This window comes from Nelumbo nucifera, chromosome 3, assembly GCF_055504915.1.
Source record: "Nelumbo nucifera cultivar China Antique chromosome 3, China Antique-T2T, whole genome shotgun sequence".
Classification (NCBI taxonomy): domain Eukaryota; kingdom Viridiplantae; phylum Streptophyta; class Magnoliopsida; order Proteales; family Nelumbonaceae; genus Nelumbo; species Nelumbo nucifera.
Genome location: NC_142651.1, coordinates 52,279,456 through 52,297,114, shown reverse-complemented (window position 1 = coordinate 52,297,114; position 17,659 = coordinate 52,279,456). Strand labels below are relative to the sequence as shown.

General features: G+C 38.2%; 1 protein-coding gene and 1 pseudogene across 1 annotated transcript in view; both read left to right on the top strand.

Moving 5' to 3' along the window:
• The first annotated feature begins 1,280 nt into the window (after positions 1 to 1,280).
• The window catches only part of TTN8 (Structural maintenance of chromosomes (SMC) family protein), a 32,762-nt gene continuing 16,383 nt past the window's right edge, over positions 1,281 to 17,659 (top strand). The window contains exons 1-6 of the mRNA XM_010264023.3: positions 1,281 to 1,963; positions 5,263 to 5,499; positions 6,306 to 6,539; positions 9,309 to 9,547; positions 14,472 to 14,738; positions 15,231 to 15,501. Coding sequence (XP_010262325.1) covers positions 1,526 to 1,963; positions 5,263 to 5,499; positions 6,306 to 6,539; positions 9,309 to 9,547; positions 14,472 to 14,738; positions 15,231 to 15,501 — 1,686 coding nt within the window. The 5' untranslated portion in view covers positions 1,281 to 1,525. The remainder of the gene's footprint in view (positions 1,964 to 5,262; positions 5,500 to 6,305; positions 6,540 to 9,308; positions 9,548 to 14,471; positions 14,739 to 15,230; positions 15,502 to 17,659) is intronic.
• On the top strand, positions 10,206 to 10,846 carry LOC148801217 (CBL-interacting serine/threonine-protein kinase 25 pseudogene; annotated as a pseudogene).

Sequence of the window (17,659 nt, the reverse complement as noted above, 5' to 3'; positions counted from 1 at the left end):
TGCCTAAGGATTTTTGCCTCCCTTCACGAATCCTAAGCCTCATCTTAAATTTGTTTTTGTTGGTAGAGAGCCTCATCTCAAGTTTAATCTATATTCTTTCACTTATAATTTGTTTAACAACATGCTTGGAATGAAGCAAGTTTATATTGCATGGTTAATAATTAGATTTCTATACATGATTTTATATCTCCAAAAATGTGGCACAGCACGGTCCGAGTTGGCCCATGAGTGAAGTCTTAGGCTAGGTTGGGCTACGAACCGGGCTAAGCCATGTTTTGTTTTTAAAAATAAAAAAAATGAAAAATTTAACATAAATTTAAAATATAGACAAAAAATTAAAGATCTTAAAATTTTATTTTAGCCTGAGCCTGTACGGGCCCATGATGTGCCACAGGCCAAGCCTTAGGCCAAGCCGAGCCACAAACCGGGCCCGGTAGTTCAACTCGATCCATTAATAATGCTAAATTTATCAATTAAATAATTTGAGATAGCCTTTACCAATTTTGTGTTGATAATACATAAAGTTTTATTTATTTATTTACTTACTTTACTAAATTATTTAATTAGTTAATAATTTAATAATTTAACAAATTATTATTGTTAGCAAAGTAAGACATAGAATCATGTATATATTTACTCTTTCACTTGATTGTCTATTTATCTTATTTATTTTGTAAATTTATTTGTTTATTAAATTAAATTAGTTATTTACAATTATTCCATTATAAAAAACAAAAATACAGTGGCAAAACTCAAAAGTCATATCTCCCTCTTTCACTCTATTGCCCAATGGGCGATAACCGTGATTATTTATTTATTGTTTTATTTTATTAAATTAAATATAGTATTATCTATAAATTTTTATTTATATTAAATAGATATTTTTTCTAATAAACTTTTAATTAAAAAATTTACATTTTACAAAATTTTTTCCTATATATATAATAATTTACCTGGCAACGGAGGGACCCTCCGCTAGTAAAAATAACATGGGTAAGTCAAATTACCGTTTTCGCATAAAACATTTTACGTGCACTTATCCAACGAAATTTTGAAAAACGAGCAAGGCCTTGAAAGTATTTCATCTTTTTTGGATAATTGTAATTGAAGGACACCCCCAACAGGCCAACAGCAACAGGGCCTTAATACGGTCAAAGTTGACTTTCATTTGACGGTTCGGCAACCCACCCGGTCCGGGTTCTGACGCAGAGACTGAGGCCCGTTCCGTCGTGTTTGGTTGGGTGCCAGCCTCTTTTATTCCTTAGTATACAGCTTCCGTTATTTCACTTTTTCTGCTCGCTATCTTCACTCTCTCCTCGTTCCCGCCACTAACAATCTTCAATTCGCTTCGTCTCTCACTGCTCCCAGATTCCACCTCCAGTTCATTCTCTCCTAAAGTCGTACAGACGCGAGATCTCCATGGAACCCTAGCATTTGGACCTCAAAGCCCTATCTCTGAATACTCCACGATATTATCGATTGAAGTCCATCCGAAACCCTAATTACGAACTCCGTCCACTAAATTATGCCCTCTTTGCTGTCTCCCGGGAAGATTCTCCGTCTAGAGCTCGAGAATTTCAAATCGTATAAAGGTCAGCAAATCATCGGCCCGTTCTATGACTTCACTGCAATTATCGGTCCGAATGGCGCTGGAAAGTCTAATCTCATGGACGCCATAAGCTTCGTTCTTGGTGTGCGTTCGGTTCAATTGCGAGGCGCGCAGCTGAAGGATTTGATTTATGCTTATGATGACAAGGAGAAGGAACAGAAGGGAAGAAGGGCTTTTGTTCGGCTTGTTTACCAACTGAGTAATGGCTCGGAGATTCAGTTCACGCGAACGATCACGAGTTCTGGAGGCAGCGAGTACAGACTTGATGGAAAGATTGTGACGTGGGATGAGTATAACAATAAGCTGAAGTCGCTTGGTATTCTTGTCAAGGCGCGAAACTTCCTTGTTTTTCAGGTACTTTCAACTTGATTTTGGATTGCGTTGCACGCGCATTTATATTATTACTTTTACATTCTTTTGTATTTTATCTTTTGATGCACAGACCTTGTAACCCATCACACAAATTTCAAATGTTTATTCTTTTGACTAATATCAACGTGCTACATTACATTTCTCTGCAATCATTACTTGTTATGTTACTATCTCCTCTTTTGATTGGTTCTAGTTGTTCCTTCGAATTTAATTATCCTTTTGAGAGGAGAGGGCCTTACAAAGTCCAAATGAATATAAATATATGAATCTGCGCTGAGCACTTCCTAGGTATGTGCATGAAATGAGGGTTCTGTATGAAGGTATAGAGGCTAGTGGTGGGTGACGGGATTCAGTACCATGGCATGATTCCATCAATTGTTACAGAGAGACAAGTTAGATTTTGAGGATTTTGCACATGAAGATGAAACTGATTAATATTAATAGAGTGAGAGGAATTGCAATACCTCAAAAAGTTGGTTGCCATTATTTTCTCAATGTTCTGTTATTTATTGTATGTGCAAAGAGGGTCATGGTTAATGCCAACTGTCAAGTTTCAAGTACTAAAGATTTCAATATTTATCTGGAGATGTGAGTCTGTTAGGTTCATCTTTTTTCTAGATAATGGTAAATTATTGTATTAAAGATAAACAAAAATACAAGCCAAAAATTCTGCCGCAGGAAGAACATGTGCACCTCAATCCCAAGACTATACATCAGAATGCTCTCTGGTAATTACAAAAAAATGTATCAGAAATGAAAAAAAAGAACTATAAGGGCTGCCCACCAAAACATCTATGTACTGCTACCCAGGAGTAAATTGTACCCCAAAAAGCCCAAACTAAATCCAGAGGAAGGACCTCCAAATCACTTTCTTCTCTTAATCATCCCTGTAAATACCAGCTCCTTAGAAAATCTTCCATATTCCCCGGGGTCTTTGAACATAAATGCAATGGAGAAAAGTATGATCCACAGATTCCAAACTCTCATTACAAAAAAAAAGTATGACCCACAGTGGTTGAACACTAGTAACTAGTTTAGTGCGGCAGTCCATGATAGCAAGACAATTTTAGCAGGAGCTCCAAGACACCAAATCCTAGCCTAAGTGAGCTGACCTCCCTAGGTTCAACCAACTTATTATAAAAAAGGATTGATTATGAAAACACCATCCTTGCTCCACCTCCATACCCTCTTATCACTCAATGAATTATTATAAGGGAATGTGTTTGCTAGAAGTCAAGGATTACATCTTGACAAGGGTATTTACATTGGTTGAAGACTACCGTCTTGTTCCAGTCCTTACTTTTGATGACTTGCAGTGGTGTTGGTTGGTAGTGGCTAGCAGTTCATCTTGAAAGCAGAGTGTTATTGCAGAATGGGTTCATCTTCCTGATGGGGTTGTAAAACTCAATTTTGATGGTAGTAGTCGAGGTAACCCTGGACTGTCGGGAATTGAAGGGGTGATGAGGGAAGGACAGTAATATCCTAGCTTTTTTCTCTGGTCCAGTGGAAAATGGAGGTTCTACTAGAGCTGAATTATTAGCAGCTATACAAGGGATTCAATTAGCAGTTCAACTTGGTGTGGAAAATCTGATAATAGAAGGGGACTCGAAGGCAGTTGTGGCTTGGTTGATGGATCTGGACTCGGCGGTCTGATGCTCTTGCTAAACAAGGGGTTAACAGGGATAACTCATTTTGGGATGTTTTGTAATTGCTATTTTCTGTACTTCCTTCTCATTCTTTCCTCTTCAATTTCTCAAATAAGGCTTCTATCAATTCCCAAATTCTTTTTTCCTTTCTCCTCCTCTTCTATCACCACAATCTTTTCCCTTCTATCCTCTTCCTCTTCCCTCAAAGTAGTGGCTCAGGCTAAATTAGCAAAGGCTTGCGGCTTTGCAATAGGCTGGGAACTTGGACAAAGATTCTCAGACACAGAGCACAAGTTAGTATCCGAAAACGAAATCACAAAAGTACCTGGGTCTTGGTAGAAATGACGGCTGGGACTGAAGGCTCTGTAGCCCTTCCATGTTCATTTGGTTGGATATTACTCTGTACACTCTTAGATTAAGCTCGAAAAGTCCATCCCGACTCTGTTAACATTCTGTGATCACCCCCAAAAAGTTGTTGCCTATCCCCGCCTGGAGTCTCTCTGTTAGGCCTTTGAAAGATTCTCATCTATCTCCTTATAGACACCCTGCCAATGAGCTTGACTTGGTTCTGGTCTTCCTTTGCCCAGGATTTGACTTTCCTCCTCATTGACCTTCTTGTACACGGTGTTGGCATTACCTCCTTTGTCATTAGTTGAGGCCAAAACAGGGGTTTTAGTATCCTTACAGTCTTCTTCAGCAAAGAGCAACTCAGTACTAAGCCCATCCTCTTTTGCCTTCCGGCTTATCATTTTCCCCCACACTGCCAATGAGTGACATGGAGTTTGAAGAAAAGTCATCCTCGTCTGAGTCAGTACAAGCCACCCAACCTCCACCAACAACTTCATTTTCCTCCGATCTAGTCCTAGTATATCTGGGATTAGGTCGATCAGTCGCAGATTGGTTGGAGTAAATCTTCTGAGATTCTGCCCTTGGATGCCACTGTAGCGGACATTTTTTCGGTTCATTCTTCGTAGAGGGACTAACCGGGTATGATAATGGACACATGTTATTTGTCTCCTGTTGGCCCTCTTGCACTCTTTAGCCCTCGACTCATGATTATTAAAAATGTCACATGCACCCAACTTTTCCACTCAGCCAATCCCCTGACCCGGTTCAACCAACTGGTCATTTCTCCTCCCAGTCAGTTCTGATTTACTCCCATCCTAAATGCCTTTTCAACAGGTGGTCCCCACCTAGGGTCTGATGTGGCCCCTTTTCTTAATACTTATGTGAAAGTTTTAATGCTCGTCCCTTCATCTCTAAATTCAAATGCTTTTGAATAATTACCGTATCTGGTGTAACCACCGCTGGGGTTTCAATATGAGACTTTTCTGTTTCCTTCACATCTTTCCCATCTTGCCTTTTTTCATTCTCATACATGTTGAAGTGTTTCATGTTTTAGAAATATGTTAAGCTCTCACTAGAATTCACATGTCAGTGTTAATGCATCGTGTATAGTTTAAACATTGTTTATCATAATTACTTTATAATAGTTATGCTTTCCATATGCTTCTGTTTTACTTTGTAGTTCTACCTGACTGCATTGATCTTGATGTGTAAATGTGTGGCTATGCTTGTTAGTTATGCTGGATATAAGGTGTTTGATTGCTCAAGTCTTATCACATTGTGTTGTAGGGTGATGTGGAGTCAATTGCGTCAAAAAATCCCAAGGAGCTCACTGCACTTCTTGAGCAGATATCTGGTTCTGAAGACCTTAAGAAAGACTACGAGGATCTAGAAGAACAGAAGGCCAGGGCTGAAGAAAAATCAGCACTTGTTTATCAGAGAAAGAGACAAGTAGTCATGGAGAGAAAGCAGAAGAAAGAACAGAAAGAAGAGGCTGAAAAACATAAGCGCTTGCAAGATCAGCTGGTATTCATTATAAAGTTCTTACACAGCCTTTTAATTCATTATCTCCCTTTTGATATTTTTGTGATGTTCAATAATTTATTATAGCTAGATTATTCTTCCTTGGGCTCCATAAAGTATCACATGATAGTTGCTTGAGCTTATCCTTTTGTTATGAAGTTGCTTCTTCCTTGGACTTTTCATCTATCTAGTTTCATTTCTATTTTTCTTGCATCCATATCGTGAGATCCAAAATCTTCTTATTGAAAGGTAATAATTTATATTTCCTTTCTAACTTTTTGTTTTAGTTTATTGAATTTAGTTGACCATGTGAGCATATTTTTCCAAGTAAATTAGTCATTTTGATGCCTCATGTTTGTAAGAGGAAGCATTGCCAGTGTTTTTGTTAATTATGTTGTAAACTTTCTTAATTGCTCTTGCAAATGCTTTGGTTTTTGCAAAATTTTTGAAAACTGGACTTCATGCACTGCCTGGTTTAGCTGTGAAATCAGGAATTGGATAGCTTTCAAGTTCACTGTTTTATAGAGGTTCTGGCAGCAAGCGGTTAAACTGATAAACCTGGGAACTGAAGCTTTTTGGTCCGATATGTGGTCCAGTTTTCAATCTATTGGATTTTGTTCTTTTGAATTACCATGTAAAATTTATTGGATTTAGTTTAAATGCTATGTCAGAAGTTGCTTTTTATTATTTAATAATGGTAAAATGTGAGGTGGCATTATGAGCATGGTTTCCCCTGAAGCTCAATCATAGAATCTGTTACAAAATTTGCTCTTCATAGTTACAAGTATTACTTCTTTTCTATGTTACAGAAATCTTTGAAAGAAGAGCATTTTTTGTGGCAATTATTTAACATTGGAAAGGAGTTGAAAAAAACAAATGATGACCTTGAAGCTGAAAAAAGAAATTGTGAAGAGGTTCTGAAGGAGCAAGAGGCGTGTGAACATGAAGTGAGTGCCAAAAAGAAAGAACAAGCTGGATATTTGAAAGAGATTGCACTTTGTGATAAGAAGATTGTAGAGAAAAAGAGTAAACTTGATAAGAAGGTCAGTACCTTTACAGACATTATCTCTCATATATTCTTTTCTCTTGGCCTGAATAATATTTCTCATGCACTTGCTTTTTTTTCATCATATTAAACGTCCTATATAAGTGTATCTTGCCACCATAATTTTGTGTATGCTGGCCTTTTCTCTGTCTCTCTCCACACACACACACACAGAACATATAGCTATCATCAAAGATGGGTTCCCAAAAAGCAGCCCTACATTCAGCACCAAATGGGTCATTACTTTGGTCATTTGATGGTTCAAAATCTTGTCGAAGCCATAATTATCATATATGCAATGCTGGATTCCGAACTCCCAAACTAGCTATAAATGTGCCACCAAATGGGCCATTATTTGGACCTCTAGATGGATTCAAAGTCTTGTTCAAATTTATAAAACATATATGCAATACTTTTTTTTTTTTTTTTTAAATTCCTAGTGTCCTTAGACACCTGCAAATTCTTGAATGTGTCTTTTTTGGTCCCCTCCTGAGATGACGGTACACAATTGGTATCCTTGAGCTTAACAGAAGTCATTTGAATGACCATAAAATCTGGCTGTAACATCATGGAAGATTTATTTTCATTACTTGATGAAGCCATAAAGCTGAAAAACCTTACTGGTTGCCTAGCCAATAACCAACTGCTACTGGACACTCACTAAACCACTCTACCAAAGTCCAACTACTGCTGGATACCCGCTAAGACACACTTACAGCAACAACAAAGAATATTAAGAAGTCTTTCGCGCACTTGGATTACTGGCAGATGTCATAAAACATGTAAATAACTTACTGAGTTACTGCCACACCACAATAAATCACATAGTCATCACAAACAAGGAGGAGATTGATTCGCCCAACATGTTCATCTATGCTGTTACTATTTGAACTGCTGATTAGGGGTCCTTAGCAAACCACCAAAACTACACCAACCACAACAGCATGGAATCCTCCTACTCTGGAAAACGACCAGTACTTTTCAGTTCCTTTTCCTTCCCTTATGAATAGAATGAAGTCTTTCGATGCAAAGGATGCATGACGATCAAGAGGGTTGCAGGCCAATCACTAGTTCTCTGATAGAGTGATACCATGTGATTTGCCTTGCAATAAAAGAAAATAGGAGAAAAGAAGAAGAGGGGAGGAAAATAGGGTTGCAAAAGAGAGAGAGAGATTGAACGAACTCTCTCATAACTGCCCCCCTGCTTTAATTATTTCTTAATATAATATAAAATTACAATTCTGCCCTTATTTAAATAACATAACATAAAAAAGAAGAAGAATAAAGAGGTATTGCTGCCTAACTAGTTCTAGCACTGGGTCACCTCCTTTTCAAGAAGAGCTAATGCTTGTTGGCTATTTCAGTGATTTAAAAGGCACGCCTCGAGGGGCGTGGCACAAAGGCGGCTCGTAGAATCAGGAATTTAATATGTTTTACATTACATTAGCTATGTGAAGTACTGCAATTGAGTGAAAAAAGAGATTAGAGGTTTTACATGCTTGAAAATGTTTTATATGTTTGATTTTATTTTTAAATTCTCATTTGAATATGCTTTGCATCTTATGTTTATGTATTTTAATTTTAGATAATAGGTTTTTTAAAACATTATTTTAAAGTTTAACTTTATATTTTTAGTAATATTATGTTTAATATTTTTTTTTGATTTTTAGCATTTTTTTTTGTATTTTTGCACCTTGCTTCAAAAAGGCGCGCGCCTCGCCTTGTGCCTTGCACCTTAGGCACAAATTGACCCCTGCGCCTTTTTTGTGCCTTGCGCTTTTAAAACACTGGGCTATTTTGGTTTGAGCTCAGCTTGAATATGGAAATCTTCTTTTGTTTTTCAATGATGATATGAGACTGAGCCCATAAGCTTATAGTCCTGGGTCAGAACAAGTTGATACAATCTTTTTACATCCCCATGCCCCTCCCATTTGATGACATGAAGGTGCAAAAATGAAAGAGAGAGATAGGGTTGCTCTCACTTTTGGAATAGTGGGTCCTAATGGGAGGGCTGCAAGATGGGCTATTAGCACAGTGGTGGAGCTTGCCCCTGATAATTGTGTCCTGTAGAGCTTCTTTTGAATTAATTCTCAGGCCTGAAACCATTTCAAACCTATTCAAAACTCAATTAGATTCTGTACTTCTCTTGAGACACTTCTTTGACAAGCATCATTGCAAAATAAAGTAGCTCAACTTTGGTAAAGCCGTCAACAACACCAAAACCACCAGGGAAGCCTCCCTGAGCTGCCCTTTCTTTAGTTTTGCCAAAGCCTCCATTGTACAGATGAAGGGAAGAGAGGAAAATGGGCCACTCTGTCTAATGCCTCTAGAATTTTTGAAAAAAATCAGTGAGACTTCCATTCAAAAGAATTGAGAATTTGTGGTGGAAGCACACACCTTCATCCAACTCCATCATTTTGATCCATAATTCCTTATTGATTGCCATTTCAACATTTACTCTACTATTGTTTTCCTTCCTTATGTGCATAACATGTCGTACTGCATTATGTCCATAAAAGAAATCACCTCTGCATTATTGACTCGTAGTCATTTTTGAGAAGGGAATGTGCATCTGCAAATGCAACATCTACCTGGAGCATATGATTGTCTTGGTTTTTTTTTGGTTTTGCTATGTCACAGTGGCCTTGTGAAGGAATAATTTTTCCTCTTGTTTGTTTCAAATGACAATTAGATTTAGCTTTATGATATATGTAACCTAATTGTAATAGATACTAGATTCCTCATTGTGTTGCTTTCCTCTTGGCAGCAACCTGAGCTTCTGAAGTTAAAGGAAGAAATGTCCCGTATTAATTCAAAGATCAAAAGTAGCCGAAAGGAGCTAGATAAGAAGATTGAAGATCGGAGGAAGCATGATGAAGAAATTAAAAAACTACAGAATGATCTGCATGATGTCACAATAGAGTTAAACAGTCTAAATGAAAAGGGTCAAGATGGTGCTGGAAAACTACAACTAGCTGACAGCCAATTAAAGGAATACAACCAGATGTAAGTTTTCGTTTTTGAGTGTTTTGGTCAGTCATAATAATCTTAGGCTGATAATGTATTTCTCTTGATCTTGTCAGTTAATTATACTCTTATGCTTAATTTGCTCTACTAATTCTTAAATGTCAATATTTTCAAGCATCAACTTTGGAACTCTTTATTGTTGTGTGTTCTTGACAGAAACTAGTGATTTTGTTGTTCTTATTAATAATTGTTTCTCAAGATCAAACAATGATGGCTATTTACTGATGGTGTTGTATTGTGATACTTGTGATATTAGATATATAGTTCTTGGAATGAAGTATTGGCTTTACCATTACTAATATGTGGGACTATTGGCCTTTTCTTTAATCAATAACATATCAGCAGCTTATCAGAATAGAATACAATCTGGATTGTGCCAAGGGACCCCCTACAGCTTAGGCTGGTCCATCTACCTAACCATTTATGTACATCATTTACTTAACAGTTGCAGAATTAATAGAAAATCACCTTCAAAATATATTTTTTTGATAAGTAACAAAAAAATTTTTATTCAGGCTGCATTTGTTTGTGGTGTAAATTCAAATTTTACACCAGGGAAAAATGTAAACTGGTTTAATGATGGATGGAAATTAGGACCGGTTGATTTTGAAAATTTACATTGATCACGTTTGGTTTCCTATGGTGTAAATTTGGGTCTTGGCGGAAGGAACTCAATACCGGCGAGAGCGTTTCCATCAATGTGATCAACAAGGACCAGGTCAAGAAGGAAGGATTAATGGAGCAGATCACGCGGGAGATCTCCGCCATGCGTCTGGTCCGCCATCCCAACGTTGTCGAGCTCGAGGAAGTCATGGCGACGAAATCAAAGATCTTTATTATGGAGTACGTTCGAGGTGGTGAGCTCTTCGCTAAGGTCTACAGAGGGAAGCTCAAGGAGGACGTCGCTCGAAAGTATTTCCAGCAATTGATTAGTGCTGTTGATTTTTTCCACAACAGGGGCGTCTCTCACTGTGATCAGAAACCTGAGAATCTCCTCCTTGATGAGAACGGAAATCTCAAAATCTTTGATTTTGGGGGTTATTTGCTTTGCCAGAGCAGTTCCTCAATGATGGACTCCTACACACGTAGTGTGGGACGCCGGCCTATGTGGCCCCCAAGATTCTAAGGAAGAAAGGGTACAACGGATTGAGAGCGGATCTCTGGTCTTGTGGGGTCATTCTCTACGTGTTGCTCGCAGGATTCCTTCCTTTCTAGGACGAGAACATGATGATGTACCGGAAAGTTTTCCGAGCAGCACCTACGTGTTGCTCTGGGTGAAGGGGCGAGCGATGGAGGCTGAGCAGATCTGCAACACCTCAAATCCCTCTAATTCGTTGTTGTTTGGTACGGGTGAAGGAGATACAGATCTGTAACACCGATTCTTACGCCGGTGAAGAAGCTTGCGGCGGCATGGAAGCTGAGCAGAGCACCCAGATTGAAGACTAATTGGAGAAGGGGAGAAGGGGGAAAGTTGAAGACCGATGGTAGGTATGAACAAATGAGAGTGAAACCGGGAGGAAGAAGAACAAGGAGAGAGAAGGAGAAGAAGAAGAAGAGAGAGAGAGAGAGCGAGTGAGCGAGAGAGGAGAAGGAGAAGAGAGAGAGAGCGTGCCGCAATTCAACAGTAACATGTAATTTTACACCGATTTTCATTGTAAATTACATGTTTACCAAATGCTTGCAAAATCGAACCGGGGTGTGAAGTTTACCCCGGTTCGATTTTACACTTCTACCAAACGCAGCCTAAACGAAAAAACCGAATACAACCTAAAGGCTAGTGTTGAGATAACACTCCCAAACCCAACAACCACAACCAATATCTTCATTGTAGAGCAAGCCCTGATGTTGAGGAACCATCCGACTCGTGTAAAGAAATTGTTGGTTTTCCATCACTACTGGTAGCTTCATTAAACGTGCTGCTTTTGTCATTGAACATTGCACCTTTTTTGGACATTGGAGCTGTCATTTTGACCAGAGCATCGAACTGGTTGCAACAGGAAGACAATGAACAGTGTGGGTTTTTCAACATAATAAAAGGGCATGGGTGGAACCATTTTTCATCTGCTACCTTTGGATGAATGGATGTGCTTAGAGGTATCTTGACCGCTAAAAATTTCAGAGGTGTTTTTGGAGTTTGGAGGTTCAACGATACAATCACTGACCACCGTACAAGCAACATTTTCAGCATTTGTAGGTCGATTGAGCACTACTAAATGCCCCCTAACAACTCTGTTCTAAAACATACCGGTAACAGAAATAAAGGGAAAGAAGACTTTGCCACAAATTAATTATATGAGGAAACACAAAACACCAAAGTAAAAGTTCATGAGAGATACAACAATGATAAACAAGAAATACAACATAGGAAAAAAAACAGATAATCATGACATAAAAAGAATATGGTTAACAGATCTTAAGACATGATAATCGTTCTTGGAGTCTTTTATCTCTGATACCATCTTGTTGTGAAAAGGAGAGTCTCAGAGGGAAAAACAAAAAGAAAAAATATTAGGACTAAGCTTAGTGAACAACCTGGAAAAAATAATTGAAAAAGTGCTGTTTCTTAGGATAAAGAAAGTTCTCCCTACTATTATTGCATCCAACCAAGGAGCGTTTGTGAAGGGAAGACAGACTATTGATCAAATCTTGATTGCAAATGAGAGTCTGGAGAGTTTTAGGAAAGCAAAGAAGGGAGTGGTTTGCAAACTAGACTTAGAAAAAGCTTATGACCTAGTTGATTGGTCTTTTTTGTTGGAGGTGCTGATATGCTATGGTTTTGGGGACAGATAATGCAAATGGATTTGGGGTTGTGTTAGGAATTGCCACTATTCTATTTTGGTGAATGAAACTATGGTGGACTTTTTCCCTGCCTTGAGAGGAATAAGACAAGGTGACCCACTTTCCCCCTTTTTATTCACCTTGATTGTAGATGTTCTTGGGCGGATTGATTCATAGAGCTGATTCGAGGAATTTACTAAGAGGATGGAGAGTAGGAAGGGAGGAAGTTTCACTTACACACTTGCAATTTGCAGATAATACAATTCTTTTCTGTGAAGGTGGGGACATAACTTGGATTATGAATTTAAAATTGGAAATACAACTCTTTGAGCAAATGTCTAATCTCAAGGTGAACTTTGATAAGAGTTGTATAGCGGGGGTGAACATGGAGGGGAGGGAAATAAGAGAATATGCAGGTGTTTTAAGTTGTGCAATTTCGGATTGGCCTTCGAATTACTTAGGCCTCCCCTTAGGAGATAATCCCAAGAAAGAAAGCTTTTGGAACTTGGTGGTGGAAGGGTTCAAGAAAAGACTTGCTTCTTGGAGGAAAAATTATATAATCTTGGGGGGGATCACTTTGATTAGGTCTACCCTAGATAACTTACCTGTTTACTTGTCAGTGTTTAAGATTCCCACAAAGATCTCCAACATGTTGGAAAAGTTAATGAGGGATTTCTTGTGGGAGCCAGGAGAGGAGAAGAAGGACCATAGGGTGGGTTGGGAGGTGGTAAATGGAATTAAAAAATTAGGAGGTCTTGGGATAAGAAATATTAGGAAAAGAAACATGGCTTTATTGGGGGAAGTGGTTATGGAGGTTTCCTTTGGAAAATGACAAATTGTGGACGAAGATAGTGGCTAGCATTCATGAGCTGGAGGACAATGGTTGGGATCCTAGAATTCTGGCAAGGGCTACAACTACATCTCCATGGAGAACCATCCATGATGTACTTCCATCATTCTCCCCTTGGATCAGGTATGGCTTGAACTTAGGTAACCTAATAAAGTTTTGGGAACAAACTTGGGTTGGGGATTCCCCTTTGATGGAACAATTCCCCTCTTTGTATGTGACGGGTTGTTGAAGCCCTCAAAATTAATGCTAGTCCCACAATAAATTTGTAGTAGTAGTGGTACTAGGTCGAATCCCACAGGGAGCTAGGGAAATAATTTCTCAGCCGAGTGTGCAATATAAAGAGTGGGAAAATTAAATAATTAAAATTCAAAAAGAATCAAGAGAGCAATATCAACTTAAGAGAAATCAGTCTTACCGAATTCTGATTCAAGGGTTCGGATTTAATCAATTGGTCATTGATCCTAGGTAGACTTCGGCAGTCTTGCAATTCAAGCATTTAACCTTAGATTTATTAGGATAGCCATAATAAACCTTGTGTTTCCTAAATCAGCTGACCAAACCCAACATTCGATTAACACTTATCACTAATCGACTGGGTACGATAGCGCTCCATATTAACTAGTGATAGCATTAAACTTTGTGAAAACAGTTAAACCAAAATAACAATAATTGAGATAGTTGCAATTATCGAATCTTGTTCCATTGATTCCCTTTAGGTTAAAACATGTCAATACATTGGTCAAAGGCTGTCACGAACAATTGACCCAGAAAGATATTAACCTAATTGCTATTTGTACCACTATTCGTGACAATTACGGATCATCGGACCATTGATAGCAGTAAGAAAATCAATATTAACTAATTTGTCAGACTAATTAACATTAACATCCATAGAGAATAAGCACAAGAATCAACGAATACTTGAAAAAAAGCAAGAACTTGAATTAAATACTGAACCTCACGATGACACAATCGCACATCCCCCCTTGAACCAGAAAAGAAAAGCTTAACTGCTCATGATTTTCGAATCCTCCATGCTCTGCTTCTTAGAAGGCCGAATTGATCTTTCTTGATTGATCGAGTTGCTTGATGCTTGATTGATGGAATTTTTTGATTGATTAAGTTGCTCCTAAAATTTCTGTGTGTGTGTCTGATGTAATTGATATTATGGATATTTACATATGATTCTGTCACTCATTACATTTTGCATATTGTTAATTAACATCTATAATATTTCTCTAGGTAAAAACCATTAATGGAATTTTAATATTGCAGTAAAGAAGATGCTGGAATGAAAACTGCTAAGCTGAGAGATGAGAAAGAGGTTCAGGATAGACAACAACATGCTGATATTGAAGCTGAGAAAAATTTGGATGAAAATCTTCAACAGTTGAGAAATCGGGAGCAAGAGCTGGAGTCACAGGAGGAACAAATGCAAACACGACTTAAAAAAATTGTTGATGCACTTGGGAAGCATGAGGAAGAGCTCAAGCGAGTTAAAAAGGATCTATCTGCAATGCAAGATAAGCATCGAGAATCTAGGTCGGTCTAATAATTGTTTGCACATTTATTGCTAACATCTAGCTTTCTAACTGTAATGGACTTTCCTTGTTTTGGAAACTGAACTGGACCACAATCCAGTTCAATGGAAACCTGCTGGTTCTGGCACTTTTGATGTTGAACCACTTTCATCATCATCCATGCTTTTCCCAACTATATGGGGTTGGCTACATGAACCCTGTTTCACCCGTCCGTTCTATTTAATGCCATATCCAAGTTAGGATCAAATTTCATGTGAGTTTAGCAAGAGTTTTAGTGCTGGCTGCCAACCTGCTGCACCCTCCTACTTAATCTGGGCTTGGGACTGGTGGTGCAAGACAAGCTCACACTGGCGGAGTTAAAAACCAAACACTTTCTAGATTTCAAAATGTTGGTTTACACAGAACTATTTGATGGTTGACTGGTGCAATTTTATCCATCTGCTTCTCCTATTCCATGTACTTTCTAATCAAAGTGAATTCTTCTCTTATACAGGAATAAATATGAATCTTTGAAGTTAAAGATTTCTGAAGTGGATGATCAGTTGCGTGAACTGAAGGCTGATAGGCATGAAAATGAACGGGATGCCAGGTTGTCCCAAGCTGTTGAGACTCTCAAGCGCTTGTTTCCAGGTGTTCATGGTCGTATGACTGATCTGTGTAGGCCAACACAGAAGAAGTATAATCTTGCTGTTACAGTTGCAATGGGAAAATTTATGGATGCTGTAGTAGTAGAGGATGAAAATACAGGAAAAGAATGCATTAAGGTACATATGGTCTTCTTATCATGTATAAGCTGTTGCTCTGTGCCAAGGTTCATTTCCTTTCTTCTGTTCTTTTTTTTTTTTTTTGTGTTGCAAGAGAATGAACACACATACTAGGGAAAAAGCTAATTTCAGGTGAACCATGTTGTGCATTAACCTCATCAAACGAATGAAGGTTGGGGGTCTTGAAGGACCCTATTTTGGGATGTCAATGCATTCAAGACCGGGGGGGGGTGTTACAGAGGAGATTTGTTGGAAGGGAAGTTGAGGACAGGACTTCTGAAGGTTTTATGATGGGAGGTTTTTGGCAAATGAAGGGATGGGAGGCAGAGATGAGAAGGAAGGAGCAAGAAAGGAGGTGAGGGCGGTTAATCTGGACGTGAAGTGGAGCATGGGCATAATGGCTGCAAGGAGATAGAGGTAAAAATGTACAAGTGAAAAAAGTAATATGGAACGAAACTATTTATAGAGTTTGAAGAGAGTGAAAATGAAGTTGGAAACATTAAGGCTGAAGATAATGATGATAACTTGAGTGAATCTTTAGTGGAAGATGATGTGAATATAGAGGTGGAGGTCAGAAAATCTTTGGGTTTGTTTTTTCTTGAAGGAGAACTTTCAAGGAATTGGAAGAAAAATTCATTAGGTCTTTGAAGGGTTGGGAGAATAACAATTTGGTTCATGAGGTGGCTTGTTGTAATGTAAAGAGTGTTGATAATCCAAATAGACTGAGGTCAGCTGGAGTTGAAGGGGATGGGCTTGAAGATAGTGGTTAGGTGGCAGTGGGTCAGATTTTGAAAAGAATATGCTCTTGGAGTTGGAAAGGATCAATGCTAACCCTATGGAACCAATGGCCATTGAGAAATTCCTGATAGATGCTTCAGAAGTCAGAAACCACTGAACTGTTCAGATGTGAAAGTCTTTTTTTTTCCAGATTGAAGATGGGATTATTTGGGGTCTGGCCCATTAAGAAAGTAAAGAAAACAAAGAAAATTAATAAGAGAAGTAAAGAGGTAGTAAAGAGGTCTATGTTCAATTGTTCGTAGAAGCTGAGGAAGCGGGTAATTCTGTTGGGAGGTTTGATGATTTTGTTGACAGTCTGTTGTAGGTTAGTTCGTTTGAATTGGAGGTGTGAGTTTAATTTGTGTGTTTTTGTCTGGGGTTTTATTCTTTTTTTTGGGCTTTGGAAAGATTGTTTAGAAGAGGGAGGTGGGTTCTGGGTTTTTTTCTTTTCTCATCTATGTGGACAATATCTTATCACCTATCTTGTACCTATCTTTTTTATTTTCAATAGATTTTATTTTTTATTTTTTACCAAAGGAATGTCAATGCTGTGGGCCCAGATGATGGTGGTGCAGGTGTAGTTCCTAAGTAGCAGAGGAGTTCAAAATTTGAACCTTCTGAGGTGTGGGATTTTGGTGATGTTAAAGTCTGAAACCTTTGGATCTCTCTTGGGTCCTGTTCGTTTTTCGGTAAGTTACCTGGGTAAGTTTTTCCTGGGAAACACTTATCCGGATAAGTAAATTTACCCATGTTCTTTTATTTCTCATGTAAATAAGGTAATGACCATTTTAGCCATAAAAATCCATTATTAAAAGGGGCATTTTTGTCCCATTCAAGTGTTGGCAACTTTCCCCCTAGGTGGGAAAGTTTTCCCTGGTCCCCACATAAATCTGAAAAAAGAACATGGGATTCTTGGTCAATGGGAATTAAAATCCCATTGACCAACTTTCCCCTCTCTCAAAATCCAAAGAAAGAACACCCCCTTGATGTTGTTGCAATCAATCAATTCAATAGGATGAATCCTTTCCTGGTCTTGGTTCTTCTTCTGGTTTGGTCTAGGGAGCATATTGGTGATTGGTGTGAAAGATGATCATCTAATGATCATATCATGTGCAGTTAGTTTCTTTAAAAAAAATGATCATATCGTGTGAAAATCCCAGCAAAATAGGTAGTGAAATTAAAAAAATTTATGCCACACTCAATTCTGAAACTGCACACTAATTGAGAAACCAGAATTTTCTCCTCTGGTATACATCAAATATTTAGAAATTTATGGGCACTCTATGTGTACCTTTACAATATTGTATCTTGTTTTTGTAGAGTTTGACCATCTGTTTTAACTTGTATTTGTGCATCATTTTTAATAAATAAAAGTAATTTC